This window comes from Mastigoproctus giganteus, chromosome 10, assembly GCF_048544385.1.
Source record: "Mastigoproctus giganteus isolate SK-2022 chromosome 10, ASM4854438v1, whole genome shotgun sequence".
In the NCBI taxonomy this organism is placed as follows: Eukaryota; Metazoa; Arthropoda; class Arachnida; order Uropygi; family Thelyphonidae; genus Mastigoproctus; species Mastigoproctus giganteus.
Window position 1 is genome coordinate 52,815,499 of NC_143584.1, and position 25,769 is coordinate 52,841,267.

The 25,769-nt window shown below is 38.2% G+C and overlaps 1 protein-coding gene across 2 annotated transcripts in view; it reads left to right on the forward strand.

Annotated features, from left to right (window-relative positions):
- LOC150079033 (twitchin-like) overlaps positions 1-25,769 on the forward strand; it is a 2,795,346-nt gene that overhangs the window by 1,732,706 nt on the left and 1,036,871 nt on the right. For both annotated transcript variants that reach the window (XM_090382361.1, XM_090382360.1), the window contains 2 exons: positions 13,046-13,251; positions 25,521-25,693. In XM_090382361.1, the coding sequence (XP_090238487.1) occupies positions 13,046-13,251; positions 25,521-25,693 (379 nt within the window). The remainder of the gene's footprint in view (positions 1-13,045; positions 13,252-25,520; positions 25,694-25,769) is intronic.

The window sequence follows — 25,769 nt, forward strand, 5'->3', positions numbered from 1 at the left end:
GAAGTTGATATCTTAAATAAATTCAAGAACTGGACAAAGTTTGGGATCAACTGGATGGGTGCAATGTGGGTTTTTTTTTTTTTTGTTGATGCTGTCTTGCTTTCTTTCATCATATGATCCAGCTAATGCTAATACCTGTGCCAATATTGCAGAAAAATATCAGATAGTGGTCACTCAAACTGATTTTACAGTCTCTCTTTGAACATATTTATCTCTGACTGGGCTTGAGTTATCTTCTATCAACAGCAGTCCATTTTTTTTTTTTTTTTTTTTTTGATTTGGTAGTTGTTGGCGCTTCGGCTTCTGTGGCCATATTACACCTCCCAAGGTTTTTGCAGTACTTTGATCCAAGCCCGAGGCGGGAATCGAACCCACGACCTTTGGGTTGCCGGGCAGGTACTTTACCCACTCGGCTAGCCGGGTCGGCTAACAGCAGTCCAATGTCCTTATGCACTCAGACCAAGTAGGTAATACTCCTCTGATAATACCAGCAATATCTCCTCCTCCTCCTCGTCAAACAATTGCTACTACATTGCACAAAAAAAGCAGTCAGATATATCTTCTACTACTGGGAGACTTCAGTGGTCATAACCTATTGTTGGAAAACCCTGAAATTGATTCATGCACACAACTCATAGAAAAAATAATAGGGCAGCATAACCTTTCTTTTCTTAAAAAAAGTACTAACACATATTTCCATTTTCCTATTCATACCTCATAAGCAATAGATTTGAAGATCCGTTCTTCTCTGCTCACAGATTTTTTTGGAAGTATCTGCTTCCTAGGTAATGGCTCTGAAGTAGTGTTAATATGTGATCTAATGTTAGACTGCCAGTTAACAATTCTCACACATATCCATTAAATAAGAATTATCGCCACGAAGAAAACTCTACATAGTGCAATTCAGTCAGCACCCTCTAGGCAAGAACTGATTAGTGTACCGTATTCCGTTGGTATCAAACTCTTATTCAGTTTAAACTCACGGCCTGTCTACGATTCTGCCAAGAAAAGCACTCTCTGGTGGTTAGATCCAGTTTTCCATAGAGCAATACTTGTTGACACAGGAACCTTTTACACATCTCCAGTACACTGCTTATAAGGCTCATGATGGGCATCTGATGGGCATCTATGAGAGCTTGAGATATAGTGTAAATGCCCTTGAAAAAATTAATATGAGGGGCCCATCAAACTCTCAGCTGCCCAGCTCAATGGCAGAGCTGACTCCTGTGCATCAAGCAAAACAGAGGCAATCTCCAAGGCAGAATGCGCTGGTCTCAAAAGAACAAGTTATTGTTGGTGACTCTATTGTCGGGGAGTCGGGGAATATACTATGCAAGACGCATAGGTGGAACAAGACCAGGTTATGTCTGCCAGTGGCAAACGTTCATGATATTGTAGAGCAGATATCATCTTTTAAGGTCACAAAAGAAGATATTGTTGTACACATCGGCACTAATGACATTAAAAGTAAGAGATCTGCAGATTTACTCACACCGAGCTGAACATTCTGACTTCGCGCCAGTTTACACAGACGGTTCGAAGTCAGAATCATATGTGGGATCTGCTGCTGTCTTTGCAGACAGCACTACTTCGGAGCAGATTCCCTCTGAATGTAGCATATTTACTGCAGAGCTGCACGCAATTGAGTTAGCCTTGGATCACATTAGTAAATGCCAATACCAGCGGTTCATTTTATATTCCGACTCTCTTAGCATGTTACAGGCTTTAATATCTGTGAGATATAATCCTCATCCAGTTCTGTCTAGTATTCAGCAGAAGATTCACTTACTCTGTGGGCGTGAATATGATATCCGCTTCTGCTGGATTCCCAGCCACATTGGGATTACAGGGAATGATTTGGCTGACGCCGCAGCCAAATCAGCAATTCCCAATAATAACTGCTGCCTGTCAGTCCCCTATACAGACTACAGGCAAATAATACACGAGAAGATGCACTCCCAATGGCAGGATTCGTGGAATAGACAGACTGCAAATAAATTATATCATATAAAGCCTGTAATTGAACCGTGGCAGTCTAGTCTGCGCAGGAATCGTAAGGAAGAAGTTGTTCTTGCCCGGACCCGCATAGGACACAGTCATTTAACTCATTCGTTTCTGCTGAGGGCTGATGACCCTCCTATGTGTGTGTCCTGTGGCACAATTTTAACGATTAGACACCTTTTAATTGACTGTCCAGATTTTAGCAGCACCCGTTTTACCTCTTTTAATCATCTGACTGAACCTTATACACTCAGTCAGATTTTATCTGATCTGACAATGACAACATGTTTGCTGTTTTTAAATATTTTAAATCAATAAAAGTTTTTAATTGTATTTAAAATTTATGTTATTTGTTATCTCTTTATTGGTTTATTTTTTATATACCTGTTATTATATATCTGGACATGGTGGCCTAACTACTTAGGTCACTGAATGTTTTAACTTTTTTTATAATATGACCGGTATTTGGCGCATTATAGCCTCAGTTGCTGATGCGCCAATAAAACCCAAACAAACCAAACCAATCTGCAGATTTACTCAACAAGTACAGGTCAACGTTGAAAAAAAGTTGCGAGTTAAGGTTGAATGTGAAAGTGTCTGCAATTCTACCCAGACACGATAGGAGGGAATATATGATGAGAGCCTTGACGATCAATTCTGCCCTGGAGAAATTGTGCAAGGCTCAAGGGGTAGAATTTTTTTCTGCCTAGTCTGTGCTTATTGACAGGAGAGACTGCTTCTACAGGGATGGGGTACACTTAAATAGAAAGGGTGCAATAATATTTGCTGATGCTATTGTGGCAGAGTTAGATGGGTCGGAAAACTGCTATCTTGGGGATATACACACACTAAAAGGTTAAAAGTGGCCGTAGGCAGAGGCAAACTTGATTCTTGCACTGCTTCTATTGGAATAAGCAGCAAGCACGGAAAGGAAGGTAATGGAGATTTCCAGGACTGTTGGGAGTCATAGGGGAACAAAAAAATACACTGGCTGTGTTAGGGTAACTAAGAGTAGAAACAGGTGCATGTACACCAATGCTAGGAGTATAGTTAATAAATTTGATGAGCTTGAAGTGCTAGTAAAGACATCAAAGGCAGATATTGTTGGGATATCAGAGATGATGTCATACAGATATAAGCAGTGCAGAATTGGAATTTGGGAAGTACAATGTGTACAGAAAGGATAGACAGGACAGGAAGGGAGGAGGGATTAATGCTGTTAGTTAAGAAACACATAAAATTTAAGGAAGTGCATCCAATTGATGTTGGTAGATAATGCAATGTTGAGTCTGTTTAGTGTGACATAAGCACTGGGAAAGGAAAAATGAGAGTAGGTTAGGTGTGTGTTATAGGCCTAATGAACCTGATGAGTATAATGAGCAATTGTGCAGAGAAATAGAGTGGGCCAGTAAATCAGAATGTCTTATAATGTGGGATTTTAACCTTCCAGGTATTGATTGGAACTTGTGGATTGGTCACTCACACGCTAGCAAGACTTTTTTGGATTTATTGGATGACTGTTTTCTACAGCAGCATGTTCGAGAGACAACCAGAGGGAGTAACACTCTTGATCTGATTATCAGCAGTGATTATTCATGCATTAAGAATTTGCAGATAAAGGAACCACTGGGTGACACTGATCTCAATGTACTGATATGAGAATTACTTAAAGATGTAACTACCATCAAGGCTAAAGGAAGGGCTTTTGCTTTCATAAAAGTGACTATAGGGGTCTCAGACAGTTTTTAAATTCTATACAGTGGGATCAACTTATGATGTTACCAACTTGAATTTTAAATGGGAAGCCTTCAGGGACTTAATCTTGGAGGCTACTAGTCTTTTAATTCCAACTAAGAAATACTGTTCAAGGATCAGGCCTAAATTGATGTCAGATGACTTAATGAGGCTCGTGTCAGAGTAGAAAAATGTATGGGATGCATATAAATTATCAGGTGACACAGAAGCCTCTGGCAAATATAATCTTGTCTGTAATAAAGTCACAAAGGAGGTTAGGCAGGCGAAGGTAGATTACAAGAAATCTTTGGTAAAAGATGCAAAGAAAAACAGCAAAGAGTTCTTTACTTATGTAAACTCTTGAAGGAAAGGGATGAATCAGATTAGACCACTTAATATAGATAGGTGCGCAAATGTATCAACAATTCACAAAAGGGGTTCAAAAGGTGACACAAGTAACTACAGGCTGTTCCTGCTTTACGAGTTCCGGGTTTACAAGTTTTTTTTTTTTTTTTTTTATTCAAGTATCAACAAATTAGAAAATATGAACATTAATTGCAAAAAATATTGTGTTTCAAACCATGCACGTGGCTATACAGTACAGCGTACCCTGTACGCTGTACTGTATAGCCACATGTTGCTGATGGGATTCTTCCTCTTGCTCAGATTAAGAACTTGAAGGGGCATAGATTCAAATTGAGGAAGACAGTTGTAGAATAGATGTGCAGAAATTTGCCTTTAGCCAGCAGGTGTTTGATTGGTGGAACAGACTTCCATCTTTTGTTGTGGAAGTTGATAGGCTGAACCTGACAGCCATTTGGAAAGAATGGAGGGGTGCATAAGCTTGCTTTCTTTGCAGTCTTTGCCTTTACTAATGCTAAGTAGAATCCAGTGAAACACCTTTGAATGGAACATCAGATAAACAACTTTGCTCTGCCTCTGCAATATGTGTGGCGCCTCCGTAGCCAGGTGGGAAGGAGCTGCAGTGCATAGCACACGCTTCTTGATTAGACCGGGGTTCGAGCCCGTCACCACCAAATACGGAGAATGCGGAAAGGTCAGGGAATGACCACCGCATATCCCGGAGCAATATGGCCTTAGTTGCTAATGCTCCTAAAAACCAAATAACAAACAAACAACAAACATCTGCAATATGTTTTTAAACTTCGGCCCATTTCAGAACATATCATTTGGAAGTCAGTGTTTATACTGCAGTAGGAAAATCTGTATATGCGTGCGAGAAGCAACAGATCCTTAGGCATTCAAGTTGGACAACATTTAGAAGACTCAGCATTGACAATTGACAAAACTGAGTTATCATCAAAATGCTTGCTGCCACCATAGACTATATGCGAATCTTTTTAAAACCTTTCCTTTCTTAAATAGAGTAAAAACATATTGCCTACCTTAGCTCTTCAACAACTACATGCTATCCACCACCCCCCAATTTTCAGACTTTATACCGATCTATACTGATTGCTCAAAAACTGACAGGCCTCAAGGGTTGTCAACAGTTTTTTTTTTTTTCCAAAGTAACAATGTCATATCAAATTCCTGTGGAATATACTATCTTCATCATTACATTTTTTAAAAAAGTTACATTAAGAATGGCCAGGCCTAAACATTCAGTTCCAAAAGTTATTTTTCTTCTCAAGTAACCAATAAAGGTGATATTAAATTAAAGAGGCCTGTGGTACTGAGTTCCATAGATGATTAAAGAAATTCAGCACGACCAGTAGAAACAGTAACTGGGTTTAATAAGTAATTAATTAACAGGAGCTTTCGAGATTTAAGTATCTCTTCATCAGCTGTGTGAATACATACATAAATATAAAATATGAAACGTTACAAATGGAATGTGCAGAGCATGGTCATGTTGAGTAAAAAGAGAGAGAGAGCATGCAAGAGGATATGCAAATGGTAAAGCATCACAGTGTAGAACTAGGTGATTTTTGTAGATGCCGATGCATACATGGGCTGATTGCCAGCATTTGTCATGCTGTAAAACTACAGACTCCATGATTGTGTATAGATGCATGCCTCTGTTGTGGTTAAAAAATCTAGCAACCAGATATGTGCAGCCACAGTCGTTGATGGTAGTAGCTGTATTGGTCAACCACCTTGGTATTACGTCTGGGATTGAGATTGTGCTGCATCGTCCAGTAATGCTCTGCAACTGTAGAATGTGAGAGTCAGCTAATCGAACAGCCCTTTCATGTTCAGAGAGGCAGTCCTGGAGCCTTCTGGCAGTTCCCCACATATCAGCTGCCACAAATCATGGCATGCGATGTGGTATATCGCACCTCTGTGTAAAAGAGTGAGGACAGGTGTCTTCACCCTCGAGACAAGAGATCACAATCCTAAACCGGAAGTTGCAGGCATTTTACATTGGTATTGGATAAAGATATACCGCATCACTTGCCACGATTGTGGCAGCTACTATGTGGGGGAAACTGCCAGAAGGCCCCAGGACCGCCTCTCTGAACATGAAAGGGCCATTCGATTAGCTGACTCTGCCCACTTTGCAGTTACAGAGCATTATTAGTCGATGGAACATGACCTCAATCCCTAACATTGATACCGAGGTGGTTCATCAATCCTGCCACTACTGTGGCTTGAGTAACTGCACATATATCTTCCCCAGGGACTTACATCTGGTGAGTATGGGCTTGGCACACCCAGCGTCCTGAGTTGGATATCATCATTCTTCTCTTTCTTGGTGATTCCTCTCTCTCTCTCTCTCTCTCTCTCTCTCTCTCTCACTCTCAGGGTAACTTGAAAAATTTTTTTTTTTTTTTGGTTGGTGCAGCATAAGCCTCAGGCTTCCTTGCACTATATGGCTAATAATAATAATAATCTAGTTGTTTTAGTAGTGTTTTTAACTGCAATAGAGGCATGCATCTGCTCCCAATCACGGAGTCTTAGATCATAGTGTTACAGCATGACCAATGCTGGCAATCAGCCCATGTACACAGCCAGCATCTACAACAATCACCTAGTCCTACACTGTGATGTTTTAGCACAAGGTTTCTCAATCGGGGTTCTGCGAGGGATTGTGATTGAAAAAAAATAAAAATTTTTTGAACTCTGCACACTATGCAATGTTAGCATTCGCAGTGATGGACAGTGACCGAGCAGCCCCTATAGCAATTTCATTAGAGGTCTTTCAGCCCCGTATGGCATAGTATTTAGGGTCAGGTGCCACTGGTGGTTGCCCACATCTATGCCATATGTACTCTGTGATGGAATGCAGAACAACTGCAAAAGCCAGAAAAAAGTGTTGTGTCAGGTTTATGTGGTATTGTGTTTTGTTTCTGTTGTTAAGTCTCTGGCTGCTTGTGTGGTCCCTAGTGGGACCCTATGTTGCCTGCCACAACCACTGGGTGATGAGCCAGGGTAGCCTGAGCTTCCTGACAGAGACTAATTAAAAAAAAAAAAGAATAAAGAAGAAGAGAAAAAAAAAACAGGAAGTGTGAAGGTTGCATGGAGAGATAGCGAAGGTAGGTCCGAATGAGAGTGAAAAGCTTCAGGTGACTTGAAAGAGAAGTTAGGCCACCCAAAGAAAGCAAAGTAAGGGTAGAGGAGATGGAATAAAAGTCATGGGGACATGTGTCCCCGCATGATCGCCAGAGGCCATGGGTACTCTGGGGGCCCGCACTGACACGAGAGCCCTGACAATCCTGCACCAGATGGTGCCAGCTGAATCCTACCCCCTGAGGGTTTGCAAGTTGATCCTGCACTCCAGAGGTGCCAGCAATCCTACCCATATGGGGGTTTGATTTATTCCTGCACTCCAGTGCCAGCAATCCTGTATGGCAGTGCGCAATAGGACCGCATTAATTTGATTGAGTCCATTCTTAGTTTTTGACGTGAGATAGGGGAGGCCATTAATAATTGGTGGATGCTGTATTGCACAGAGGGGAGGACAGTAGGCTGATGATGTCAACCTCTGCCTTCCGAATTATCTTCACCAACTGCTGTTGTTGTAAACGTTGCAAAAATTGGATTGTGTAGGTTAGAAGTGAATTGTATTGTGCAGTTTTTGTATTTTTTGTGATTTTCTTGTTTAGTTATTTATTGTGATTTTCTTGTTTAGTTATTTATTGTGCCCTTCAGTGTTATATTTTATTAGCATTTGTATTTTATAAACATGTCTGATGGTCCAATGTGGCAAATTTTGAAGATGAGGTGTGAGATGGAAGAGGAGGATTCTAGGCTTAAGCATACAGACAATTCTGATAAGGTTAGTGATGAAGAATTACAATCTTCTGAGCCATTTCACTGCACTAGTGCAACAAGGGACACAAAAGAAGGCTGTCTTTACAATGATAGCTACTTATAAATGAGTTTTACATTGGCTGGTAATCAAAGTTGTCCTATTCCATTGTGGCAAACAACTTACAAATGCAGCAATGGCTCCAGCAAAATTGAAAAGACACTTAACTACAAATCACAGCCATTTGACAAGTAAAAGTACTGATTATTTTAAATGGCTATTGGAATCTCAAAACAGTAAAGCTTTTGTTAAAAATAGTTGCATTCAGTGAAAAGACTTAGGAAGCAAGTTATTCAGTAGCAGAACTTGTAGCCCAGAAAAGGAAAAGTCACACAGTTGACAAGAACCTAATAATGCCAGCATGTAAAATTATAATGAGTAAAAATGCTAGGACAACATGCAGTATGAGAAATTGGAAAGGTTCCACTCTCAAACAGTATGATAAATCTACGTGTTGATGACATGTCACATGATGCTGAAGAGTTTTTGTGTAATAAACTGAAAAACAATAGCTTCTCTATCCAGATTGATGAGATTTCACCAGTAAATGTCATGCTTTAGCTTGGCATTTATTGGTGGAATGAATTTGAATTTGATAGTGAAATTCAAGAAAACTTTTTCTGCTGCAAAGAGCTACGCAAAACTAGCAAAGGCCAAGATATATTTAATGTTTTGTCTTCATATCTGAAAACAACAAGTCTGTCTTGGAAGGTTCCAAGACAAAAAGAGAGGCGAAACCTCCATGGGAGGTTTCGCCTCTCTTGTAAAAAAAAAAAAATCCTGACATTGTCACAAGACACTGCTTTCTTCACAGAGAGGTGCTAGTGTCAAAAACTATCGGAGATGAAATGAAAAAAAGTCTGGATGATTCTACAAAAATGGTTAACTTTATTAAACAAAGACCAGTTCAATCGAGAATGTTTAAAAAACTGTGTGAAAACCTGGATAAAGAGCACATAAATCTTGTGCTACATACAGAAATCCAGTGGCTTAGTAGAGGAAGACTTCTCAACAAGGTTTTGAGCTGAAAGGTGAATTGCAGGAGTACTTTCAAGAAAATAGTAGGCCAGATTTTGCTGAGTACTTTGAAGATGAAGAATGGCTGCAGAATCTAGCCTACTTAGCAGACATTTTTCATCATGTGAACGAGTTGAACAAGTCTCTGCAAGGCTCTGGAGAAAATGTTTTAACTTCAAGTGACAAGATTCTAAGATTTAAAAGGAAACTGAATCTTTGGAAAAATCATGTTGCAAAAGGAAACCTTGAAATGTTTCCACTGCTGCTTGGGCTTGAGAGTGAGGAAGGATATCAGAAAGTCTTATTGAAAACCAGCTGGAAGAACAAAATTTAACAGTATTTTCCCTCCCTTTCAACAGAAATGTATGACTGGATGGGGGATCCTTTTCTGAATCTTCTTATCAGCCTCAGAACTTAACTTTTTGTTGTTGCCATTGTTGTTGTTGTTGTTGTAGGGTTTTAGAAACATCGGTGACTAAAGCATGTTGCTCCATGTATATTATCTGAAAAGTGTGTGTTTCCTGAGGTCGATTTTATGTTTGCTGGATGAAAAACCTGAGTTTCAGGGGGGGGGGGACCATGCTGCCATCACCTGAGAGTGACTAACTCAGGCATGTTGTGAAACAAAAATTTCTCCTGTCATCAACAGGATTCAGACTCAGGTCTTTTCCACCCAGCGTGTGGAGAACGGTGATCCTACCAACTGTGCTATCCACGAGGGGGAGAACTTGACTATGAGAGAAGAGGAAGAACTTTGGGAGCTTCAGTCTGATTGTACACTCTAAATGAGATTTACTGATCTTCCCTTAGACAAATTCTGGATTTCTTTAAAAGAAGAGTATCCTACCATTCATAGGAAAGCAATGAACATTTTGATGCAGTTTTCAACTTCTTACGTGTATGAGGAAGCTTTTTTGTTTAACAAGCATCAAGAGCAATCTCATTTCAGTTGAAGATCAAACTGATGTGTGCTTATCTCAAGTTCGACCCAGAATTGAATATTTGTGCAATAAAAAAAAAACACAGGTTTCACATTAAAGAGGTAAATTTCATTCTTTATTTTTAGTTTCAAAAATAACACCTTTGTGCATATATATGCCTGTGAAAGAGATCAAGAAACCAACACATGTGTATAATAATTTTGTAACTGCTAGGCCTATATTTGAGCCTGATCATGTCACTCAGTAAGAAAATGTTTTTTCAAAATCTTGTATAAAATTGTGTCTTAGGCTATATTTTTATTCATATTGCTTTGGCTTATGGTTTTAGAAAGCTTTACTGTTCAGCAGTGTCATTAAATTTTCATGTTGTAAATAACATTAATTATAACCAATTTACAACCTTTATTTAAATTAAATCTACCAAGGCTACCTTTAGAAAAATTAAATCCCATTTTGGCTTAAGCCAGTTATTTAACCGAAATTTATTATGTTTGCTTTATGAGTTTTTAAAGTTTATGAAAAGGAAAGAAAGAGATTAATTTCAAGAAAGGTTAAGCTAAGCTTAACTACCTGTTTTTTTTTTTTCCAGAAAAGTTGGCTAAAAAGTCATTTTTAGTTTTAAATAGAAAAAAAAAAAAAAAACACTCTTACACATACCATACCTCATTAGCATCTTGTATAGTAGAAATTTGTGATGAGACTTTTAGGCCTACTGGGATAAGGTAAAAAAATTAAGTAGGAAATTGAAAAAAAGGAAGAACTGAAGTTTCCTTTACATACACTACTGACTTGCATTAGAGTTTATATCTTTATTGGGGAGGGGGAACCAAACAAAAAGAGTAGGCTAATATGTTGGCCAAAAGAAACAGATTCACAAAAAAAATATTCTCTGCTTAAAACAGCATCGACAATTATTATTGTGATTTAGTATATCTACAACTTACTGATCACGCTAATGTACCCTGAGCTGTAGATATAATAATTTTTATGCAGGAGTTCCCTGAGACCTGAAAATTATTTTCAGGGTAAAAAGGTTGAGAAAGGCTGCTTTAGCATTTGCATATCCTCGTGCACACTCTTTTTTCTCAACATGACCATGCTCTGCACATTCCATTTGTAACGTTTCATATTTTATATTTATGTATGTATTCACACAGCTGATGAAGAGATACTTAAATCTTGAAAACTCCTGTTAATTAATTCTGTTAATTAATTGCTTATTAAACCCAGTTACTGTTTCTATTGGCGGCACTGAATTTCTTTACTTATCTAATAAAGATGATATACAAATTTATATGTGATAATTATGATTAAATGCAATAGCAATTATTTCAAAAGCCTTTTTTTTTTCTCTCAGCTATAATTCAAACCAGAAGTATTTTTTGATCCACATTTATATGGACTTCTTATTTTGGTTCTTCACTTAGAATTCATACATGGAGTTCAAAATATTTTGAACACCATGTATGGTCTTGTAACTATAATGACCTTGTAATTGATGTAAAATGTTTGATTGGTTAATTATTCCGTTTATTACTATTATTTTTTTTATGTTATTATTCCTTCCTGATGGGGGAGATTCCACCCCCATAACAAGTGCTGGTACCTAGTCCACAGAGTGGTTATTATGTACAACTATGTATTACTGTTGATCGAGGAACTGTCTGACTCTCCTACAGATTTTCAGGATTGTGACTTTCTGGAGTTCCTTGTAGGAGTTCTCTGGGGCCTGTTGCTGCTAGGCTCTTATGTAGGGTATTTGGCACTGTGCCAGTGGTTAACAGTGATCGGGATAGTCATTACTTTCTCTATATGCCACATCTCTTTGATCTAGGTCTGTGTACTTCCTGATCTTTTCCTCATCAGTTTTCTAGAAGTAGTCTTTTCCTTCTTGTCAGTGAGGGTTATGTCTGGTCTGTTTTGCAGGATTGTCTGTTATTATGGCATTGTCCCAGTACAGCTTGTGGGTAGGGATCTCTGGTACAGCTTGGGGTTTGTGCTTATGATACAGTACACTTTCTTTGAACATCTGGTATTTCCTTGCTAGCTTCTGATGTATTATCCTGGCGACCTGGTCACATCTGTGAGTATGCTCCTTCTTGGTGATAACCCTACATCCTGTGGTGAAGTGTTGAATTGTTTCCAAGGCCAGGTGGCATCATCAATATGTGTCATCTTTCACTCCAGATTCTTTGCAATGTATTTTCTAGAGTTCCTGGTGTTGATTACCCAGTCTTGGATGGTGAGCACGAATCCTTCAGTCCTGGGGAAGAGCATTGAGCTCTTGAGCCATGCAATGGAAGCCATTTTATCTATATGGTCTTGTTGGAGTTCATTGTAATGTCTGTCATGGAGTGCCTTCTTTGCCCATCTTTCTATCTTCATTTCTTTTGTCTTGGAAGGAGGAGTTGAGTGGAGTATGCCATTTGTTTGTCTTCCATATGGACTGGTAGAGTGCTGTGTTTTTCTGAAAGTAATCTTTCAGCTTCTCAATTGCTTTCTTCTTTTGCTCAATGATGACTGTCAACCCCTTACTCCTTCCCGAACTATGGTCAGCGTCTCATCAGCTGACTTTGGGTGATTTTGGTGGCTCTTGGTTATCATTGTCCTTGTCTTTTTAATGATCTCCTCCACATCGGTGTTCTAGTCCATTCTCTGATCCCAAATGAGTATGTCAGTACTGGGACTGCATAGGTGTTCATAGATTTAATTGTGTTCCCTCCATTAAATTTGTTTTAAGTAGGCTTCTGAGTCACTGATTGTATTTTTTTTGGTCAGGCAGGCCTTTATCTCCTTTGCTCTAACTGCTGAGCCTGCATCATCCCCGGGTATTTGTAGGTCTCTCCACCTGTCATGGCTTCAATCTTTTTGCCAGTGTACAGTTGGTAGTTTCAGCCAACTAATTTTCCCTGATGTAATCTAGGATCTTCCATATGTCTAGTCCAAATTCCCTCCTGATGTAATTGCTGAATTCTTTGGTGAATAACTATTGGAGTTGTTGCTGCTGCTGATGTTGTTAAATATTGTCATTACACACTTAATGAATGAAAATTAATAAATAATTTTTTTTCTGCAGTGGATATATCGTTGAAAAGAGAGATAAATCTCGAGGTGGAAGCTGGCTTCCTGCTGTTTCACACATTCCTCCTTCCAGTACAAACTGTACAGTACCCAAGCTCAATGAGGGAACTGAATATGAATTCCGTGTTTGTGCTCAGAATGCGCAAGGTTCATCTGAACCTCTCATTACCAGCAGGCCTGTTGTTGCCAAGAGTCCATATGGTAAAAAATGCTTAAAATTTTCAAATTCTCACTATAAAATATGTTAAAATACAATTACATAAAAGATAATGATTTAACAATTTATTTGTTAAATCATTATTTTTATATATATATATAATATTGATAAAAATAATAGGATTTAATCACATTACTGAATGACTAAGCAAGCAAGAAAAAGTATTAAATTATTAAACTGGGTTACTTTGTTTAAATTTCATACTGTATTTTTCCTTCTTTTTGAATTCAAACTTTCATTCTTTTTTCCTTTATCTAGATTTAATTGGCATTATTTTAGCTTTTTAACTCTATTTTATACTTATATATTTATTTTTATTTATGTTGGAATTTTATTCCTTCCTTTTGGTCTCTGTCGGGTCAGCTATGATGTATACATTTCACCTGTGCACATCATAATAGAAACCCTGTTTATTACGGTGGGTCCTATGGTTTTGGCTGCTGACTCCATGAAGAAGTAGTTAAAGCCCTAGTACCCACTACTTTAAGTACCATTATTATTATCATTATCATTTTTATGTTAATCTAATTTAATTTCACATTTTCTGCTTTTACCTTTGTGGCATTCTCTATTTTTTTCCATGGTAATTACAATTGACAGGTCAGCACCCCTACCCAATACACTGAAAATAAACATTTATCTATACATTATTATCGGTTATATATATATATATAACAGATAATAATCAATTATAAGTGATAATAAATTAAAACATATGCCAGTAGTATGGCATATGTTTTAAATCAACAGGGAGGGGGAAAGTAAAGGTAACAAAACCAGACAGAAATTGTAGCCGAAAGCCTCCAAATAATTTAGAAATTCAGTTAAATCCAATTAATAATAAATCCATATTAAAATTTAAAATATAAGGCCAATTATATAGAAATTTAGCAGCACCTCCCCCTTGTAAGGTACCACTTCCGAGAGACGTGAAATATCACCAAAAAGGGGACTAAACAAACTACTAAAATAAAATAAATTTCTATATAATTGGCCTTATATTTTAAATTTTAATATGGATTTATTATTAATTGGATTTAACTGAATTTCTAAATTATTTGGAGGCTTTCGGCTACAATTTCTGTCTGGTCTTGTTACCTTTACTTTCCCCTCCCTATTGATTTAATTTTTATGTTAAATTTTTACTCTACAGTTTTGTCATACTAATGGCATATGTTTTAATTTGATTTTAATTGATTATCATTTATAATTGGTTATTATCGGTTATGTAATGGGTATCATGTGGAGGATGTATTTTTGCTGCCTCTAATGATAGCTTTATATTTATTTCCTTAATGTCATTATTCAAACATATATATATATATATATATATATATATATATATAACAAAACATTTTTGCAATTTGGAAAACAGTTATTCATTACTGCACGTAATGGTTTTCCTTGAATTATGAAAAAGGTATTAATTGTAATAATAAAAAATTAACTTGATTCATTATTGAGCAGAAACCAGAAAAGGTGCCCGCCCTCCAGGTTTCAAATTCCAAACAGTTATCAGCCAAATAAGATGAATATTAAGATGTTGAAAGTAAAATAGACACGTACATTAAACATGTTATAGAAGCCAATATGGCTTTATAATATGTTAAATTTTATGTGGCATCTGATGATCCCGAAAATCCAGTAATCTGACATTTGATTGGAAGCCAGCCATGGTTCAGTGGTTAGATTATGCAGCCACAAGCAAGGAGGTTGTGAGTTGAAGCCCTTATGCCACCACAAAAAATGCACATTGTGAACTGTGGTGCTGAAAATTCCAACTGCCCTCAATAATTCAATATGTATGCAGTTGTAATTTTTTGTCAGGGTATATGATAGGGGGGTGCAGGGGTTACGATGTACTCGGAATACAAAGGGGGAACCAAAGTATTAAATGTAACCAACCTATATTACACATTATTACAACAGTTTGTAACTTATCTATAGAACATTTGTGGCCTAATGGTAACTATGATCGCCAGCTTGGCTAAGAGTATTCAAAAGATCAGGCATCACATATTGTACATTCTGATAAGCCAATGATTTTACGCTACAAAGAAACTTAAGTAGTATGCAATTTGTATGTGAATCATGAAAAAGTAAAGTGTATATTAATATACAATATTAAAAATCGGAATGGCTTTTATCGTTGACTGGTGGATGTTGACATTGCTTGAACTTAGCTGTAGTAGCATGTTCTCTTTTTATGTCACATTAATTATAGCAATACTACTACTACTATTAATACTAGTCTACTGCCACTGCTACCACTACTTATACTACTACTACTACTACTATTACTACTAGTACTACCATTAATACTAGTCTACTGCCACTGCTACCACTGCTTCTACTACTACTACTAAATTATTAGTATATAATATTTTTTGTCTTATTTTCTTTTTTTTTTCCTTTTTTAAGATATAAAAGTATAAATTATAAATCATCTCTCCAAAATGTATTCTCACAAATCAGGAACCTAGAAAAGAAAAGACAAGAAAGAACAAAAGGATAATGAAAAAAGGGGTCAACAAACACTCTTTCAATTTTGATTAAGTGCGGCTTCCAAAAATTGTTCATTGAACTCACCTATAGAATTGGAGCAAGAAGAAACTGTTGGAAACATCATCCCCAAACAAGGAGCAGTTGATTTGGGTAATCATTCACAGAATTTTGATGAAGGGGCAGATGCAGGAAATGAAAATAGAAAACAGAAAGAAACAGACATACAGGTGCATGTGAAAGTGAATTTGGAAAACAAGAGGAGTAATCATAATGTAGGCCTTGATATTGGATGTATCACAACTGAGTTTCCATCTCAAAAGGAAATAGAAAAGTATGTTACGAATGGTCACATCCATCTACCTAAAACATTCCCAAAAGATATCTGCAATCAAGTTTTTCCAGAAAGCATACTGAAATTTCAAAGAACCAATGGAGAACTACATGTAAGAGACTGGCTTGTCTGGAGTCAACAGAAACAAACATTATATTGCTTTCCATGTCGATTATTTTGGCACAAGATAGTCAGTAGTCTCAACACTAAATCTGCTGAAGGCTGGGAAGTGGCAGAAACTTTCCTACAGGATCACAAAACATGAAAAAGGCAATAGTCACAGAGAATTTTACCTAGCTTGGTGAAAGAAAGGTGCCTGCTGTCTGGGACAGGAGTTGAAACCATCTTAGAAGCATCAATCAAAACTGAAGTTGTGAAATGGTACAATATTTTAAAGCACATCATTGATGTTGTACTATGTTTAGGAGAACGTGATCTGGCATTTACTGGTTCATCCCATCGAATTCGTGATTCAAACAATGGACACTTTTTAGGACATTGAATTGCTCTCCAGGTGGGACCCCATCCTTCAGGAACATGCGATAAGTGTAGAAGAGTCACAGAAAAGGAGTGAGTGGCTTCAAGTTCATTATCTGTCCCCTGACTCACAAAATGAATTTATTACAGAATACTCGAATCTTGTGAAACAACACATTTTTTTGGAGAAGCAATCTGCAAAGTACTTTGCAGTATTAGTAGATGCTACACCAGATTCCTCCCATATTGAAAAAACAACATTTCTTTTGAGATAAGTACTTTTAAAAGAAACGCAGAATGAAATTCAAGAAAGATTTCTCCAGTTTTCAGGTTGTAGCAACAAAAGAGGGGAAGAAATTGCTCAGTTGATACATTGAAAGAACATGCTAATACCTCTCAGAGATTGTAGAGCTCAAGCCTATGATAATGGGGCAAATATGGCTGGAAAATACAATGGCGCACAAGCAAAAATACAAGAACAATGCCCAACAGCAATTTTTTCACCTTGCGGTTGTCACACATTTGACTTATGTCGAAATGATGCTGCTGAATGCATACCTGAAGCAATAACCTTTTTCAGAACAATTCAATTCTCTCACCTGTTCAGTTAGCATTAGTAGAGGCATATGATGCAAGAAAGCAAGCTATGCAGCATCAACCAAAAAAAAAAAAAAACACTTCCATTTCACCCCTCCGTTCGATGGAAATACCTGTCCAGCTGAGCCTTAAATTTATTTAGGCTATCAACTTCCACAACAAGGGATGGAAGTCTCTTCCACCAACCAACTACCCGCTGGCTAAAGGCAAATTTCCGCACATCTATCCTACATCTGTCTTTCCTCAATCTGAATTTATGCCCTCTCAGGTGATTATTCTGAGCAAGAAGGAGAATCCCATCAGCACTGAGCATGCTCAAACAATTCAAGGCTTTATACACCTCTATCAGATCACCTAGCCGGTGCCTAGTCTCCAGACACTGTAATTTGCAAAACTTAAGCCTTTCTTCGTAAGAGCAACCCTTTGTTCCATTCACTAATCTTGTTACCCTTCTCTGTACTCATTCCAGCAGCTCTACATCCTTCTTGAAATGAGGCCTCCAGACCTGTATACAGTACTCAAGGTGTGGCCTGACCATTGCCTTATACAAGGGAATAATCACCTCCTTATCCCTGCTAGAAAAAGTCCTGTATATCATTGACAAGACACCATGAGCTACTCTTGCAGCACTTCTGCACTGCTCAGAGAACTTCATATCTGCCTGCACAATTACCCCCAGGCCCTTTTCATTCTCTACCACTGTCAGTGTAGTACCACAGAATTGACAAGTTGCTCTGGGGTTGCTGTTTTTCATATGTAGTACTTTACATTTGTCAATATAAAACTTCATTTGCCACCTCTCAGCCCATCTGCTCAACCTTTCCAGATCTTGTTGCAGCAGCATAGCGTCAGTAGTGTCCTTAACAACCCTGCCAACCTTTGTATCGTCTGCAAATTTGGACATTAAGCTTGAAATACCATCATCAGTATCATTTATAAATACAGAAAACAATAATGGACCCAACACTGAACCCTGAGGGACCCCACTAATAACATTAGTCCACGATGAGCAGTGTCCATTGATTATCACTCTCTGTCTTCTCCCCCTCAACCATCCCTTTATCCATAGTAGCAATTTGCCTCCAATGCCACACTGCTCCAATTTGTGCAGCAGTCTTCCATGTGCAACAGTATCAAAAGCCTTTCTAAGATCCAACTATATAATATCAAAGTTATTCCCTGCATCCAGTTCTTTTGTGACTGCATCATAGTATCCAATCAAATTGGTCAGGCAAATGCTGTGTCCGAGCATAACTGAAGTCTTGTCTAGATGATCCTGCAGTGCTTCTTTAACCAGTGCTTCCATTAATTTTCCTGGAACAGAAGTTAAACTCACAGGTCTATAATTACCCAAGCACGGTACTAAGTACTATAGGTTCTAATACCTCTCATGTTTGGGGTTCACATAAAAAAAAAAAAAAAAAAAAAAATTACTTGTGTCAGTCTTTGATCCTCCTTTGTGAATTGGGGTCACATTTGCACACCTCCAGTCTATGGGTACCTCCCCAGAGTCCAAAGAAGCTCTCATAATTATGACTAAGGGTTTGCTTACTTCCTTTGCTTCCTGCACATCTGGTGAGTATGGGCTTGGCAAACCCATGGTCCTGAGCTGGATATCGTCATTCTTTTCTTTCTTGCTTTCTTGGTGATTCCCTTCTACTTCTCTCTCTCTCTCTCTCTCTCTCTCTCAGGGTAACACAGAATTTTTTTTTTGGCTGGTGCAGCATACGCCTCAGGCTCCCTTGCACCTTATGGCTAATAATAATAATAATAATAATAACTGGATAGATCCCATCCACCCCAGGTGCCTTTTTTATGTTTATCCTCAACAATTTCTCCTCCACTTTCCTCTCAGTTATTACAAAAATCACCTAGCTCACTGCCAGAGTTTACTTCACCTCTGGTATTCCCATTCCTGAATAACTCCTCATGTGTGAATGTAAATGCAAAATACTTGTTTAGTTTGTTAGCCAACTGAGCAGGATCCTCAACTGTTGAACCATCAGTATCCAGTGGAGCAATCTGATTCATCCCTTTCCTGCTAGAGTTTACATAGGTAAAGAATTTTCTGTTTTTCTTTGCATCCTTTGCCAAGGATTGCTCATAATCTGCCTTTGCCTGCCTAATCTCCTTTGTGACTTGGTTGCAGACCAGCTTATATCTATCATAGGCTTCCATGTCACCCATTAATTTATATGTATCCCTTCCTTTTTTCTTCTCTGCCATATAGGCCTAAACCTTGAACAATATTTCTTAGTTGGTATGTAAAGCCTAGTAGCTTCCAAGATAAGTTCTTTGAATGCTTCCCATTTTGAATTTGCTGTTGGTAACATCATCAGTTGGTCCCACTGTATAGAATTTAAAACTGTCTCAGACCATCATAGTTGCCTTTATGAAAGCAGAACCCTTCCCTTTACCCCTGATGGTAGTTACCTCTTTGAGTAAATCCCACTTCCAGCACACTGTGATCACTACCACCTAGTGGTTCCTTTATGTGCAAATTCTTAATGCATGAAAAATCACTACTGATAATCAGATCAAGAGTATTACTCCCTCTAGTTGCCTCTCGAACATGCTGATATAGAAAACAATCATCCAATAAATCCATAAAAGCCTTGCTAGTGAGTGACCAACCCACAAATTCCAGTCAATATCTGGGAAATTAAAATCCATCATTATAAGACTCTCTGATTTACTGGCCCACTCTATTTCTCTGTACAGTTTCTTATTATACTCATCAGAGTCATTAGGCCTAGATCACACTCCTACTCTCAATTTTGATCTCCCAATGCTTATGTCACACCAAACTGACTCGACACTGCACTATCGAGCGATGTCGACTGGCTTCACTTCCTTGGATTTTATGTGTTTCTTAACTAATAGCATAACCCCTCCTGTCTATCCTTTCTGTACACATTGTACTCTCCAAATTCCAGACCGCCTCCGTAGCCAGGTGGGAAGGAGCAGCAGTGCATAGCACACGCTTCTTGATCAGGAGGATGCGGAAAGGTCAGGAAATGACCACCTCATATTCCGGAGCAATATGGCCTTAGTTGCTAATGCTCTTAGTTGCTAATGGCCTTAGTTGCTAATACCCTAATGCTCCTAAAATCCAAATAACAAACAACAAACAAACAAAGCAAATGCAAAATCCAGTTCTGCATTCCTTATATATGTGTGACACAATATCTGCCTTTGATGTTTTGAGCAATACCTCAAATTCATCAAATTTATTTACCAAACTCCTAGCATTGGTGTACACACAAGTATACATGCACCTGTTCCTATTCTTACCTACCCTAACACAACCCATGTGTTTACTTGTACCGCAATGACTACCAACAGTCTCTGAAATATCCGGCATCTTGTTTTCCAGGCTGCTGCTCATTCCAATAGAAGCAGTGCAAGAATCACTTTCACCTCTGCCATTGGCTACTGTTACTCTATTAGTCCTTGTATCCCCCCCCCCAAGCTAGCAGTTTTCCGACCCACCTAACACTGCCTCGATGGCATCAGCAAAAATTCTTGCACGCTTTCTATTTAAGTGCATCCCATCGCTGTAGAAGCAGTCTCTACTGTTAACAAGTACAGACCAGGCTGAAAAAAATTCTACCTCTTGAGCCTTGCACAATCTTTCTAGGGCCAAATTGATCAACAAAGCTCTCATCATATACTCCCTCCTATTATGTTTGGGCAGAATTGCAGACACTTTCAAATTCATCCCTAATTCACAGCTTTTTTTCAACAGTGACCTGTACTTGTTAAGTAATTCTGCCAGTCTCCTACTCTTAATATCATTGGTGCCAACATGTACAACTATATCACCTTTTGTGCCCTTAAAAGATGATATCCACTCTACAACGTCATCAACCTTTGCCCCTGGCAGACATACCCTGGTTCAGTTCCAGTCCTAAGCGGTGGGAATTACTACAAAACCGTATTGGTTGTTCTCTTCATGGTATGTCTGAAACAAGAAGGTCAGATCATGTTGAATGTGGAAAGCCTTTTGCAGCTCACTTGCCTGGCATTAAATTAGCACTGGAAGACCTCCTAGAACTAAATTTGACTGCCAAAACAAGAAATGAAGTCCATGGAGTTCTATTATATATGACATCTTTTGCCTGTGTGGTACAAATTATTAGCTGGCATAGATATTTGCAACAAGGTTATCCAAGCTAGAGATGCCACACTGGATGTTGAAGTAGCAAACATAGAAGCTCTCCTCTCAGATCTGACAAAACTTTGAAACAACTAGAAATGCATGTGAAATGAACCCAAACTGGTTGCATCAAACCTAAAGATAGAAATAAAACATCTCCCATAGATGTGGTGGAGTTAGGTACAAGAGGGCAAGGCCACATGATGACACCACACCTGATGCTAACTTGGAGGAAATGAATGACACAGATGATATGCCAGAAGAGGCCTACATTCAGAAAATGTGTGTTTGTTTTACATTTTGGTAAACTATGTTATAGCAGAATTAACTGTCCTCTTCAGTACTTTACATTTGTCAATGTTAAACTTCATTTGCCACCTCTCAGCCGATTTGCTCAACCTTTCCAGATCCTGTTGCAGCAGCATAGCGTCAGTAGTGTCCTTAACAACCCTGCCAACCTTTGTATCATCTGCAAACTTGGACATTAAGCTTGATATACCATCATCAATATTATTTATAAATACAGAAAACAATAATGGACCCAACACTGAACCCTGAGGGACTCCACTAATAACATTAGTCCACAATGAGCAGTGTCCATTGATTACCACTCTCTGCCTTCTCTCCCTCAACCACCCCTTTATCCATAGCAGCAATTTCCCTCCAATGCCACACTGCTCCAATTTGTGCAGCAGTCTTCCATGTGCAACAGTATCAAAAGCCTTTCTAAGATTCAAGTATATAATATATGATGATGGTATATCAAGCTTAATGTCCAAGTTTGCAGACGATACGAAGGTTGGCAGGGTTGTCAAGGACACTACTGACACTATGCTGCTGCAACAGGATCTGGAAAGGTTGAGCAGATGGGCTGAGAGGTGGCAAATGAAGTTTAACATTGACAAATGTAAAGTACTACATATGGGAAACAGCAACCCCAGAACAATATATCAACTCTGTGGTACTACACTGACAGTGGTAGAGAATGAAAGGGACCTGGGGGTAATTGTGCAGGCAGATATGAAGTTCTCTGAGCAGTGCAGACAGGCTGCAAGAGTAGCTCATGGTGTATTGTCAATGATATATAGGAATTTTTCTAGCAGGGATAAGGAGGTGATTATTCCCTTGTATAAGGCAATTGTCAATCCACACCTAGAGTATTGTATACAGGCCTGGAGGCCTCATTTCAAGAAGGATGTAGAGCTGCTGGAACGAGTACAGAGAAGGGCAACAAGATTAGTGAATGGAACAAAGGGGTGCTCTTACGAAGAAAGGCTTAAGTTTTGCAAATTACAGTGTCTGGAGACTAGGCACCAGCGAGGTGATCTGATAGAGGTGTATAAAGCCTTGAATGGTTTGAGCATGCTCAATGCTGATGGGATTCTTCCTCTTGCTCAGAATAATCACCTGAGAGGGCATAAATTCAAATTGAGGAAAGACAGATGTAGGATAGATGCAGAGGGTGGTTGGTAGGTGGAACAGACTTCCATCCCTTGTGGTGGAAGTTGATAGCCTAAATAAGTTTAAGTCTCAGCTGGACAGGTATTTCGAATTAACAGAGGGGTGAAGTGGAAGTGGTTATTTTTTATTTATTTATTTTACTTTATTTTTTTTTTCGCTGATGCTGCATAAGCTTGCTTTCTTGCATCAAATGCCTCTGCTAATGCTAATATCAAAGTTATTCCCTGCATCCAGTTCTTTTGTGACTGCATCATAGTATCCAATCAGATTGGTCAGGCAAGACTTCCTTAACAAAACCATGCTGTGTCCGAGCTATAACTGAAGTCTTGTCTAGATGATCCTGCAGTGCTTCTTTAACCAGTGCCTCCATTAATTTTCCTGGAACAGAAGTTAAACTCACAGTTCTATAATTACTTGTGTCAGCCTTTGATCCTCCTTTGTATATTGAGGTCACATTTGCACATCTCCAGTCTATGGGTACCTCCCCTGAGTCCAAAGAAGCTCTCATAATTATGGCTAAGGGTTTGCTTACTTCCTTTGCTGCCTCCTTTAATATCACTGGATAGATCCCATCCACCCCAGGTGCCTTTCTTGTGTTTATCTTCAACAATTTCTCCTCCACTTTACTCTCAGTTATTACAAGATTATCTAGTTTACTGCCAGAGTTGAATACACCTTTGGCATTCCCCTCGCTGAATAACTCCTCATGTGTGAATGTTGAGGCAAAATATTCATTTAGTTAGCTACCCGAGCAGGATCATGAACAGTTGAACCATCAATATCAAGTGGACCAATCTGATTCATCCCCTTCCTTCTAGAATTTACATAAGTAACGAACTCTTTGCTGGTTTTTTTTGTATCCTCTGACAAAGATTTCTCATAATCTGCCTTCACCTGCCTAACCTCCTTTGTAACTTGGTTACAGATCAACTTATATCTATCATAGGCTTCTGTGTCACGTGTTAATTTATATGTATCCCATGCATTTTTCTTCTCTGCCATATGTCTCATTAGTTCATCTGACATCCATTTAGGCCTAAACCTTGAACAATATTTCTTAGTTGGCATGTAAAGCCTAGTAGCTTCCAAGATAAGTTCTTTGAATGCTTCCCAATTTGAATTTGCTGTTGGTAACATCATCAGTTGGTCCCAGTGTATAGAATTTAAATACTGTCTCAGACCATTGTAGTCGCCTTTACGAAAGCAATAACCCTTTCCTTTACCCCTGATGGTAGTTACCTCTTTGAGTAAATCCCACTTAGCACACTGTGATCACTGCCACCTAGTGGTTCCTCTATTTGCAGATTCTTAATGCATGAACAATCACTACTGATAATCAGATCAAGAGTATTACTCCCTCTAGTTGCCTCCTGAACATGCTGATTTTTTTTTTATGGGTCTTTTTCACAATGTGGCTGAGTTATTGGGTCTCAGGCAAGGGTAGCATGGGGTTTTTTTTGCCTCGGGTTTTTTCCCGCAGCAAACATCAAATCAAACACAGAACACATGCAAATTTCAGATATGAAAGTTGCTGATGCACCTGAAACCAGGGATGTGCCATCCTGAGGGTGCAATGGGTGCTCTGCACCCAGGCACCAATGTTCAAGGAGTGCCTGAAACTTACAAACACATATGAAGAAAATTTTAAAAGGGGACACCAAATTTCAATTGGCAATTGGGTGCCACCTACCCTTGGAACACCCTTGCCTAAAACCCTGCAACAACAACAATCTACAACAGGCAGTTAGACATGGTATAAAGTTTTGAATCTTATAATGTGAATAATGGATTTATTCCAACAGTTTAGAAAAAGATGAGAAAAGAGATGAAAATAAGGAACCAATCATGTTTCCTTTTTTTTTTTTTTTTTTTTTTTTTTTTTTTCTCTTTACTATCATGAATTTATCCTGAGTGCAGCACACAGTGCCATATAATAGTTTTTTTGTGAACCTGCAACCAAGGAATTCCATTCTTCCCAACTTCATAAAAAGATCCAAGTAATATTTATTCATTTTGCCATTGTTTCTCTTCATGAGAAAGTCCCACTGACGCTATTCATTTTGCCACTTCTGATGCCTGAATAATTCTCTCCACTACCAGACTCCCATCTTAACACAGCCATCATGCAGGACGATGAAGGAAATTGAATTGAAGATATTTACAAATTTATCAAATATGAAATTGTTAGAAATTTTGAGAATGAAAACTTAAATGTTATGAGGATTATAACTGCTGATTAGCAGTATTCTTTTCATGACTTACATTGTCATTGGTGGCCTGAACAGAATTTTGCTGTGCTGAAACATTTTTATTATTATTTTTAATTGTGGGTGCAAAGTACTGAAATGATGCTTCATTATCAAGACAGTTACAAATGGAGGAATCTAAAGTGTTGGGGAAAAAATCCTGTACAAGAAATGCTCTTGTCTTTTACTCCTCTTTGTAGCGTAAGAATGGCTTTTTGCAATTTTTTTTAATAAAAAGTTTCTGTTTTTTTCAGAAATGAGAAATTTATAAAAAAATAAAAACAATTATGATGTGAAACTAACAAAGAATTGGTCATAATATGAAATTACAAAAATTGTGTAAAAATAAAGCTTTCCTTGCAATTCACATGCAATGCAATCAGATTATACAAATTTTATACTCTTCAGTGGTTACAGGAATCTCTGCCTTTGTTTCTATTGCATTAGTTTTATATATTCTTATATTGAATTTTATAGGTGTGCCTAGCAAACCAGGCCAGCCTGAAGTATTAGATAATGATCGCGACTTTATAAAAATTAAATGGTCCCCACCTAGATCTGATGGAGGTTCTCCAGTAATTGGATATGATGTTGAAAGACGAGATATGAAATCAAATCGTTGGGTACGCTTGAACAAGCAACCTGTAAAAGTAAGAATTCTATTAAATAATTTAGCTAGTTAATACTTTTGCTTAAGTTTAAATAAAAGCATTATTTTGTAACTAA